This window comes from Cyprinodon tularosa, unplaced genomic scaffold (genome assembly GCF_016077235.1).
Source record: "Cyprinodon tularosa strain WSP-4 unplaced genomic scaffold, ASM1607723v1 ctg649, whole genome shotgun sequence".
Classification (NCBI taxonomy): Eukaryota; Metazoa; Chordata; class Actinopteri; order Cyprinodontiformes; family Cyprinodontidae; genus Cyprinodon; species Cyprinodon tularosa.
In genome coordinates, this window is record NW_024039395.1 from 298679 (window position 1) to 310791 (window position 12113).

Below are 12113 nucleotides of genomic sequence, written 5' to 3' on the forward strand. Positions count from 1 at the left end.
TTCCAACTTGCAACTAAATGACAAACAATCTGGGTGTAAATATAATCTGAGATGTAAATCTCAAAGCAAATTAAATGTTTCGTCAATGTTTTTTTTTTTTTCTCAAATACTCCATATTCATCTATCACCTACTGATTGGTGGTCGGATCTTGTCTGGCAAGCAAGCATAAAAAAAGGAAAAAGTTTCCGTTGGAGTGTAAAGTAACATTAAGTTCCCCAATTTTTCTAATATGAGGTGAAAAATAAACTCTGATAGCTGATCTAATTGGACACAGGAACCGGGACTCGAGTGATGCTGATTATATAAATAACATTTGCTGTAAGATATTCACCTTCGTGAACATTTCAGAATAAACGTTACTCCACCCAGCCAGTTCCTTCAGAGCCGATGGAGGAAACCAGAGCCCCGGCGTTAAAGCAGCCCAGAAAAAATAAGCAACGGTCAAGTATTGACCTTCTAAAAGAACAAATTGCTTCTTTCCAACTATGCTCTCTGCTGCACTAAAAAGTAATTCAACACTGAAATACCAAAGCAATATCCACCAACCATGGCCCCCATTTCGATTCTTCTTCCCAGCAAATTGATGTCCCTGATGTATGAATACATTGGAAGTTCTCAGCTTCATTTATTTTTTCGTTATTTTAGTAAACAAGAATGCTGCTCTCAAATTAAAAAATACATTTCAGTTCAACGAAGAGACTTTGTAGACAATTTTTGGAGTAAAAATTGATGCTAACAGTTCTGCATCAATGTAATCGCTGAGTTTTTAGGCCAATTTAGACCCACTTGCGCTTCCTTAGTGAAAGATGGCAGCATTGTCATTTAAATTCTTTTAGATTTAAATAAATCTAAAACGTTGTCCTATAAAACTTCCTTTCTTCTTTTGAACTTAGCATGTTATTTTTCTACACATATCCAGCTGTAGTTTAGTAAGCTAACACGTTTACTGCAGCTGCAGTAGCAGCAGTAGCAGCCAGTGGAGCACAAAGGCGCAGTTGTTGTCTGCTGAAAGCGTCTGTGTGTGTGTGTGTGAGTGCGTGCTTCTGCCTTGTGAGTGTGCACTCCCCCGCAGATAGCAAGACGGCCAGGGCCAAGTTGAGGCAGAGTTGTCTCTAACCCCTCCACCCATGGTTTCAAGCCGCAAACCAAACAGCAGCCCACGCCCTCCTCAAAGCCCCAGCAGGCACAGAGAGCATTCCTCTGAGCTGACTAACTTCATACACACATAAACGCACTAAACAAAAAAAAAACTTTTCCGACCTGGTTGGTAAATCAGATGTCACACGTGTTTATCAGTCACAACACAAGGAAGTCAATCTATCCACTTTTAAACACCACTGTACCAACCAGACAAAAGCCACAACTGTATACGATAACTTCTTAGCTCAGCCCCCAAATCAGGATGCAGAACTGTGATGCAGTTACTTGAAATAAACTTTAAAATCCAGCTTTTGAGCAGCAAAACCACAGACAGTTTATGCATCTGTACTGACTCATTCTTATCTGTTGTCTGTCATGCAAATCAAACAATGGCAGAAATCCTAAACCAGACAGAAAAGGGCGTCATCAGAGCAGAGTGCCGCACACAGAAGAGGCAGACGAGCACAAGTAAACTCTCAGTGACCTGTCGCACGCTGGGTCTACGTCGAACCACGCCGTCTTGGATGACTCAGACATGTGGCTGGACTTTTAAGTCTTGGCAAGTGATGAATGAAAGTGCTTGGGTAGGTTTAAAAAATTACCATCCTGGTACACTTTAATATTCTGTAAGGTGAGAAAAACTGATAAAGCAATATGATATATAGATATTATTGCTGATCTTTAATCAGAGTACACAACTATAGTGATATGTGTGAAAGTTGCATGCAGGTATGGCAACCTAAAAGGTACAAAAAGCGATCTAAGGTCCCTGTACTTATGGCTGTGTTAAGTGATTTTGTCAATTGCCTCCTTTTGGAGTTAAAAGCCATCTATTTTCTCCAGCTTGTTATGTAGAAAACTTCTGCTTTCATTGTGCTAACCTTTAATTAAGGGGGACAAGAAGTGAGGATGCTGAAAGCAGAAACAAGAGGTTAGAGAAAGGAACTGTGGGTCAATACCACAATGCCCAAATGACTTGTTATAGAGTGGTTATTGAGGCTTGCAGCACAACTCACTTTTGTCTTTTCTGCAACTCAATAGATTAAACAAAGTGTGTTATAGCGCATTAACTTACAACAGAAAAAATATGCTCTGCTAATAAAAAGAATTATATATTGTGCCTGCAAGATCTTTAAAAAAAAAACCCAAATAGAACGCTAATGCAAGTCCAAACACTATATCAGACAGACAACATGCTGATGCTTATTGATAAAATCGAAAATTACCTTCTATACAAAGATGCAAGCCAGATATAGACAATATGAGTTGCCTTATTAATGACAACACAGCAGTAGAGCTACATCTATCAACCTTCCACGCATCCAGACTATGAAGCAGCGCAGGTATCTGTGAATTCTCCTTGTTTTAATAGCCGCAGTCTGTGTTTGTCTGTGTGTTTTTAATGGTAGTCACCCAGACACAAGCAGATACGCTCCTTTTCATTCAACCTGCCATCTAGTTGAAAAACAAACCAGTTCTACCACAGCTATCAGTAACTTAATTTCTTTTTGCACGCAAACCGCTCTCCTGCCACAGACTCCTGTCTGATAAACTAGGGAAACCAAGACCCTGGCTGTAGACAAACAGACTGTTACCCTCTGATTCTTCATTCATCCCACACAGCTCTCTGCTTTCCAGTTCTCTTTCATGTTTATAATTCAACCCTTTCTTGCACTATTTCCCCTCTGTTGATCCTCACTGTCTAGTCTTCAACATTTAAATGCGCATTTTCCCAGTTCTAAAAAAATGCAGACCCCTCCGGCACCAAACCATGGGAATCCCCAGCTCCTCGTACTCTGCATTCCACATTAATTGCTTACACGCTTTCTCTCATTCGACGTCTGCATCAGCATCAAAGCTCTCAATAAGAATCACAGACGTGGACGAACATGCTTTCTGGGAAATACTTATTTGATACAGTAGAATCCAGTGAAGACCCGGTTGACCAATAAAAGGTGACATTTGTGGAAAAAAAAGATTCATCTGTCTTCCAATCAACCTCCGTGTTGGTAACAGATTTACTCTCTCAGTCTTACTAATTTAGTTGCTTTGTCTTCCTCATTTTATCTCATGTTCTTCGTCTCCATCCTGCTCTGACATGCAGATCTGAGAATCAGACTGCACATTTGTTGCCAGGATGGATATAACAAAATACAAACACACAACAAATTCTTGGTGCAGCCCGAAGGCCTAAACCCAAACTCAGTTTACTTAGGTAGGTGTGAGGAATCTGTTTCTACAGGCTCTTTGAAAAAAGGACACAACCTCTATATTTATCATAGAGGCTCCAGTTTTACTTTGATAAGCTGCTTTTAAATGCCAAAGCTTTTGGCATCAACTCTGAGCTATAGAGTATGAATAAATAATGTTGTGGTTAAATTTGTAGATATAAAGTCTGTCAAGGCATGCAAAGACTTTTATACGATAACCGCTTCACCAATACTTTTAAAGAGCTTTTTCATGTTGCTACAAACACTTTGAGCTGATTAGTTTTACTACTGGACTCTTCCACAGCAATGCACCTAATTACTATTACTGAAGCAGTTTATAGCCTTGTCATTATAGACTTTAAGAGAAAGGAGAATAGTGGAAGCAGCTTTTCCATTGTGGGAGAAGAGGTGGACACAGTGGAGTAGTATAAATACCTCAGTGTTTACCTGGACTGGTGACTCAACTGTAAAGTTGTCTACAAGAAAGAAGCAAGACTGCACTCCTTGTTGTCCTTCAGTGTTTGCAGCAAGATGCTGCATATCTTCAGTAAGTGCTGCTGTGGAGAGAGCAGCCTCCTCTGCTACAAAAACTACATTCAATTTATCTTAAGAGTAATAAAGCTTTTTGTAGTGAAATGACACGGTTAAATATAAAAACATGTTATCTGCGCTGTGAAGTTTTGTCAAAATAACAATGAATGTTTCTAGGCATCTATTTTAACTTTATAAACTTTGAAAAGGTTAACTTATTGTCATTAATAAAATACAGTAGGGCTGAAACAATTAATTGGATTAATCGGGATTAATCGATTATTGAAATAATCATCAACTAATTTAGTAATCGATAAATCGTTAACTGGAGAATAGAAACTGTAAAATATTCTTTTAGCTGACAGAACGACACAGTTAGAGCAGTTATTATATCAAATTTGTAAAAAAAAAAAAAAAAAAAAAAAAAAAAGGAAGAAAATTTTGCATTTAAGATAAAAAAAAATAACATTTTTTGCCTGTCAATATCCTTTAACCAGAACCCATCAAGTGGAAAAGTTTTCCCCTGGTTTGATTTAGTAAAAATTTTGTTTAGGGAACCTTCTGGCTATCTGATTATTAATTGATTAATCGAAAAAAGAATCCACAGATTAATCGATTAGCAAAAAATCAAATGGCCAGTATGGTGGGAAATAATCCCATCACTCGTTGCTTTTGAGGGGAAATTGTGACTGAAATAAAAAAGTGAGGTCTGACAACGCCAACTGAACAGTTTAAACTGATTTATTTCCACCATAGGTTGCAGTATATAATAAATAAATGCATTTACAGCTTTCCTTTTAAAGTTGGGCTACAGTTGCTTGGTGTAAAGCAGAGGTGCCGGACTCTGGTCCTTGAGCACTACTCTCCCTTTAGATGCCTCATTGCACAAGCACACCTGAATCAGATGGCTATCATTAAGCTCTGTAGAGGACGGATAACAAGCCATTAATTTGATTATTGTGGGTTTTGTGTTCAAAAGTTTCAGGACTGTAGCTCATGAGGACAGAATTTGTGCACCCCCTGACTAAATGTAATAGGTAGTGATGGGGATCGTTAATATTTATTGATATCGATACCTTTATCGATACTCCTTATCGATCCGAGTCTTTATCGATGCCACTATCGATACTTTTCTGTTATTTGGTGGAAAGACGATGCGACAATATGTTTTTAACAGACAGAAAGGAAGTGGGAAAAAAAATTATTTGAAGAAATGTCCTATATTTTGAAGAAAGGTCTTCTTTTGGTTTAAAAAAAATATATACATTTTCACAATTGTTGGTTAATGTATTGTCTACTGTCACTTTTCATCATGTTTTTAGTGATTAGGAAAATATTTAGCAAATAAATAATCATATTCTAAATTAAATTTAATTTTTAATAAATGTTGGCATCAGTAGTTTAATTATATATTCTAAAATAATTAGAGCAATATACAACTTTATTACTCATGTTTCTCGCCAAAAACTCAATTTCCCTTTTCTTTACGTTGCACTTGAACGCATCATGATAACCTAATTGTCGTTTTACTGAGCCAATCTGAACACATCATCACGCAGCACGTCTGAAACTTTGTTTACTTTTCAAGCTAACTAGCTTGTATGCTGCCGATTACAATACGGATTTCACAATTACTATTTTTAACTGACCGGACAAGCTTCAAAGTCTGTGTGCGCGCTTACCAGCGGTACTCTGAGTGGATGATGAAGACGGGTAGACAATGGTGCGGCAGCAGCAGGAGGAGGAGGAGGAGGAGTCTTTTCAACCCGGAGACAGTCGAAGGTACTGCATTTGGCCTTTATTTGATGCACAATACTAATGTGCTTGGCCATTGAGGTTGTGTTCCCCCCTTTACAAGAGATGATTTTGCAACATAAGTTGCATTTCGCTTCTTCTTTATCTTTGAGCTTGGTAAAATGAAGCCAAACTTTAGACCTTTTCGTCCGTTCAGCCATCCTCGAGTCGCAAGCGAAGTTAACTGCCAGACTTCACTTGTTTTACTTTTAATATCTGTTTGCTTACAATTTCATTCCAAAACATTGGTGGACATGCTGCAGTGATCGGATTGATTAGATTTAAATGCTGTGACGCGACTCGAGACACACACAATTATGTTACAGGACCTCCGGGAGAAAAAAAAAAAAAAAACGACCAGACTCGATAGCGGTATCGATAAGCCCAAACGTTATTGATTTTCGGGTTTTGAAAAAAGTGGAACCGGGTCCTTGAAGGAACCGGGTTTCGATCCCCATCCCTAGTAATAGGGTACTAAGAAATTGTTTGGTTGTGTGAATAGATTTTATTTTTCAGCTAGTATTTGTGGGACTATCCCTGCATGTAGATAAACTTTTTTAAGAAAAAGAAAGACACATCATAATAATATCTTTTAGCACAGTCTAATCATCTAAAATCAACATTTATAATGCAGTTGTTCCATTAAAGCAAATCAAAACAAAAAAATTGAAACGAGTAGGTCAGGCCTCCAAGACAATCTGCAAATCATGATCGGCAAATGTGTGTAGTGTAGTGTTTTCTGTAGTTATGAAAACAGTTGCTTGTTCAGCCACATAACAGTAGGAAGCATTTTGTAAATGCTGTTTCTTGTTACATAATGTTTTTTTTTTCTCTGTTGGAGTCATGTCATTATTGATTTGGCGATATGTTATTATTTTCAGCTGCCCGATATAGTATCGATCTTTCAGTTCCTTATATTAATTTCTAAGAAACAAAACATTTTACCTAAAAAATATGAGGGAAAATGGGCTACCTCCGCAAAGCCACTCAGTATCAGTAGTTGAGACAGACACAGAGGAAGACATGGACTGACTCAAACCCCAAACACCATGGAAACCAAAACAACTAAATGATCAACATTTTCTGATGAATAAACACACCACTTGCTTTTTTATCTAAACATGTAATTTTGAGAGCAAGAAAAAATATCACAATAAGTAGGGATATTGCAATATTGTGATAATATCATATTGTCGTATCGCAACACCCATGCCAAGGCTCACCCTTGGTCATTAAATGAATTATATAAAATAATTGGTAATGAAGAGGCTGGTCGATACACAGATTATAATCAGATCCTAACTTGATTATTTAAATGTTTGACTCTTCTGAGGGACTAATAAACATCTTACTAAGTTGGTCAAAGTCCCTTTAACTCCCCGCCTAAAATAAAGAGAACATTATGGTTTGGTCTAAAGAAAAAAGAAATACTTCCTTTGGACTAAACTGCCCCATCATCCCAGTTAAACTAAGATAAACAAAAAATGGGGAATGGAAAAGCAAACATTAACAGATCTTAACGGTTTCAACATCAACCAGCTGCTTACTATTCCCACACTCCTGATATCCTATTTCCCACTCTGCTTCACATTTATATACCAGCGCACTCAGCTTGTGTAGTAAATCAGATCAAATAATGAACAGCAGGAAGGATACATTAGTCATAACTATTAAAACTAATGCAGAAGATTCATAAGGACTGAGATAGTTTACATACCAATATTGGTTACTCATAGATATATATATAGCTTTAAGGAAGAGAGAATTTAAAAAAGGAGAAACGGAATAGAGCAGGAGGGAGAGTGGTGAGCACAAGAGTGTTTATAATACCTGACACTGAATGACTAACACTTGGGCTTGGTTATATGGCTTAAAAATCAATCCCATTTTCTCCTACCAAATAATCAGTTCTGTTTTCTCTCTCATGTTTTATTAAAACAAAAAAAATATAAGTTGCAATGACATACATTACTTTAAAAAACTTGCCTTTGTGACCTTAATTTAAAGGGCAACTAAATTCAAGATGTGAAACAGACTTGTAAAACAATCATGATTCAAAACAAACAGTGAAAATATGACCCATATTATGTGTGGAGCATCACAGCAGTTATGAGAACACATCTAAGAACAATAAGTGAGGAATTTATGTCGATAACTATGGAAGCTTAAGGAATGCATTGGTGGAAAAAAATTCCAGATTTTCCAGAAAATAAATCTTCATAAACAGAAAATACAATTACACAATGAAATCGATTTATCGATCAGCCCTAACTAACAATTAAACATCGTATATAACATCAGCTTTCACTTGTTTCCCTACTACGTCTTAAGAAGTTGTTTTTTTTTTTCAATCCCAGTAAAAAAGAAAAGAAAAAAGAAAAGCAGCCTTCCTGCACACTTTGAATTACTTGGTTAAAAACGAGGATGTAGACATTTTTTCTCACCATCAAGGCTTTATCTGTAAATTAAATATCACTAGGATATACATTAGCCTCACTGACCTCAATAAAGGCCTTCATTATGATTTGTTATCAAATTATGATACTACAGTTCTTGGTCAAAGACATTTAATTTATTAAAAATCTAAAGATTGTGTTCATCCTTTCAACAATACTCGGCATACTTGCCACCACAGGTTCACCCTCATATTCTGCAAGATGTTATATGATACATTACATGCTCTGCTATTCCACAACTTGATCCAGCCATCGATCCAATCGATAAGCAGCGCTGGCTTACTTCCGCACTCAGCATCGCTGAGAACCATCACCAAGCATTGAGCCTCATCACAGAGTTCGTGTGTCAGAGATATAGGAGCTGACCTCCCTGTGGACAGGCCTGAACACGCAGGCAGCTGCTGTCAGCATGCCAGAGCTTGGGGAATTAATAGAAACAGCAGTTCTCCAGGGACCCTGTTGGGGCACACTGACAGCCGGCTCTGATCTGAGGTCATCTTAATGCACTCTGCCTCTTCCTCTCCGCATTAGCAGTGGGAAACGTTTGGAACGTTAGGAACGTTATTTAACTTTTCGAGGAGGGTAAGCTCTGGACACTGGCACGGATTCCTGGTAGCTGTCGTATGCAAACTGTGGCAGCCGAAAATCTGGGAGTGCCCAATTATGCAGGTTCATATTTCACCTGACACCACATGTTATTAAATCTCTGAGGAATAGCCAAACCATCCAAGGGAGATTCTCTAGATGGGAGTTATGATTACGACATTTAGATTACATTCATTTCAATATTTAGAAATAGCTGTTTGGAGACCTTGAACAAAACACCAATCTCTAGAAAGCTTTAGACTAGAGCTGCAGTTTGACTAACATTTCTACCACTTTAAGCAGATTTAGTGCCATCTGATATCAAATGCAGCTCAGTGTAATGTATTCAAACCGCCTGAAGCAAAGTAAAATCAAATAGTTTTAAATACTGCTTTGTGTGTATGGATGTTTGATTTAGAAAAATGATGACAAAATTATTTCTGACATTGGTTAACAGATTCCAATACAAACCTTCCCTTTCTAAGTATTATTAAGGAAGAAAAACCTGTAACATATGACAGTCTCTGCTTTTTCTCATAGTAGTATCGCCTCATCTGTTCCTGTTTGGCTCTGACCCCATCCTGGAGAGAAATATCAGCTGTGCTGCTTCCATCAACACCTTTGTTTACAGATGTTGGAGATTGGCCTGTTTTTCAGTGTAGTCCTGTTTCTCTGACTGTGACTGGCTGGATGTGCTCTCTTCATCCTCTGACATGGGAGCTGGCTCGAAGCTCATCTGCCTGACTATGTGTTTCATGGATGGGCCATCTTTTACAGTTGCTTTTGGCATTTTATCTCTGCTTCTGTCTACTTGAACCTCAGTCCTCCTCGGCAGATGGCCGCTCACAATGAACCTGGTTCTGCTGGAGGTTTCTATCTGTTAAAAGGGAGTTTTTCCTCTCCACTGTCGCTATAAACATGCTCAGTGTAATTGCCTTTGAGTCAATTAAGTCGATGTAATCAACGGGTTTTTCTTAGATAGAAAACTTTGAATCAATTTGACTGTATGATCTGATGAATTGTAAAGTGTCTTGAGATGACATGTGTTGTGAATTGGCGCTATATAAATAAACTGAATTAAATTGAATATTGATAGTGGAAAAATTATTAAAACTGAACTGGATAAGAATTATGTTTACCTATTTACACGTGGGCCTAATTTGTAATTAATAACAGGCCACAGTATGACAATAATTAGCATAAAATTTTGTTTTCACTATTTGTTGCTAATAAGGGGAGTGTTGACCTAGTGGTTAGTGCAGTGCATTTGTGCTCTGTGAAGGTTGCAAGTATCCGGTTTGAATCCCACTCCCTCCACTCTGGGTTCCTAAGCAAGACCCTTAACCCCCTACTGCTCCCCGGACCCTGTACAATGGCAGCCCACTGCTCCCCAAGGGGATGGGTTAAATGCAGAGGTAGATTTCTCCAATGTGAGATCAATAAAGTTCAATTATATTATTACTACAGGGATCAGCAATATGATCATGTAGCTATTTAACTAGAAACCACTTCATAATGAAAAAAAATAAAAGATTGACCTGTAAACCCAAAGGCCTGATAGCACAATAGGAGTTATTCGGTCAACTAGCTCGACTGGTAACAGGTACATTTAATTACAGTGTTTGTGAGGCTGAAGACTATAAGCAGAGATTATTTAAGGTCAAAAGACTGATGAATTATGGGAGATTTTTTTCCCTTATCATTTATATTACCATCTAAAATAATAGGAGTTATCCCTAAAATTACACTAATTCCAGTTTATGTGGCCTACTTCCTATAATCTCCAAAAATATTAGGAAAATATATATACTTTATGCAATTTCATTATGTTCTGTTGTTGTTTTGTTACTTTGGGTAAACCATGACTACTGAGCCAGTAATTTAACTTTATTGTTTATTATAAATGATGTATTGACAGGCAAATAGCTGCAGGGAGAAGCTGAAAAAAACCTCTCAACAGGCTCGCCTACGCACTTAACAACGGTAGAAAGCGTCCCAGATTAAGGCCAAGTTATATAACTGGGACTACATTACTGCTTATGCATTGCATGTGTCCCATTGGCTAGTTATGCACTGACTAAAACGTGTGTTTGTAGCACGATTTCGTCCGTCAGATAAAGCTTTTAATGAATATATAACGTGCTTTAAACCCACACAAGAGTCCAGTTGGTTTGCACAGACCGTAGCTAGCTTCAGCGCAGCCTCCATGTTGATGTTTATTAAACGTAAAGGAAATCAGAGTTTGAAAGGAGTTGGTGAGCTCAACTTCCCTCACACATATTGTTGTTTAAAGTGGAACCGGTCGCTCAAACTTAAGAGAAAGGGGGTTATTTTGCTGTAACGAGGCTGTAATTAAACGTTAAAAGCCGACTTGCTAACTTTACGGTCCCCACACATCCTCTGGGTCCGGAAAAAGCCCCTTACCTCGGTATAGTGATGCATTTTGTGTTGATATTCTGCGTGGTGATGGCTTTCTCCAGTTCATCTAGCTGCCCAGTTTTCTTCAGCTTCTTCACGAGACTTTTAACCGCTTTCTCGCACCATTTCTCCTCCTGGCCGTTCTGCTCTCCCTTCTTCCAGCCCAGGAGTCTTTTAACGATGGGGGGAGTGAAAGGCAGAATTGACATCTTTCAGAGTTCGGTCAAGTCTGTCCAGTGTCGAAAAAGTCCCCAGAAATAGCACCCCTAAGAGGGTCCAAGCTGCATATATTGGGGTTTTATTCAACAGAAAATAAAAAACAAACAAATAACGCCCCCAAAAAATGGGTCTTTGTGTTTATTAAACGCCACTGTAGCGCATCTCTTGGTTTAAACTCCCCGTTTTCGGCGCTCTCCTTCGCCTTGAATCGAGCTGAACAGCCGACTGCGCACCGGTAGTCTGTTGCTCCTTGGAGTTTATGCTGCTACGCCACAGAAAGTAGTCCGTCTGGACTCGCTCGACGCTGCGCTTTTAAAGCAATTCCGAATTAAAAAAATGTCTAAACCCGGCTTTTAAATCCGAGTACCAAAAATCAAAGCAGTGGTCTAAGCACTCAGTTATCCGCAAATGGTTAGCTCTGCTAACGGCAAAGTTTTGTGAAGTTCAGAAGCCTCCGCGGTGTTGCGGTCGCGCGACTGAAGTCTGCATCAAATGCAAATACGGGAGCCGCTGCTGAGAGTCTCCATTCAGACTTCAGACTGAACACAGCAGACCTGCGGCAGCCCAGTCTGAGCAGCAGCTGGCCAAATGGGCTGTGCTGATGTTGCACAATCCCTGCCTTTTCTCCCCATACTGATGAACGTCCGTAGGGCTGACTAAATTAGCGGTCACAATCACTCACCTACTGGAATTACTTATGTAACACTGAGTAAACAGTTTATTGCTTTCAGCATAAAGAAACAATTCTCTTGAATATTT

The 12113-nt window shown here is 38.6% G+C and overlaps 1 protein-coding gene across 1 annotated transcript in view; it reads right to left on the minus strand.

Moving 5' to 3' along the window:
• Window positions 1-11904, minus strand: part of smad3a (SMAD family member 3a) — a 33286-nt gene extending 21382 nt beyond the window's left edge. The window contains exon 1 of the mRNA XM_038308828.1: window positions 11142-11904. Within this exon, the coding sequence (XP_038164756.1) occupies window positions 11142-11344 (203 nt within the window). The 5' untranslated portion in view covers window positions 11345-11904. The remainder of the gene's footprint in view (window positions 1-11141) is intronic.
• Between the last annotated feature and the right edge of the window lie 209 nt (window positions 11905-12113).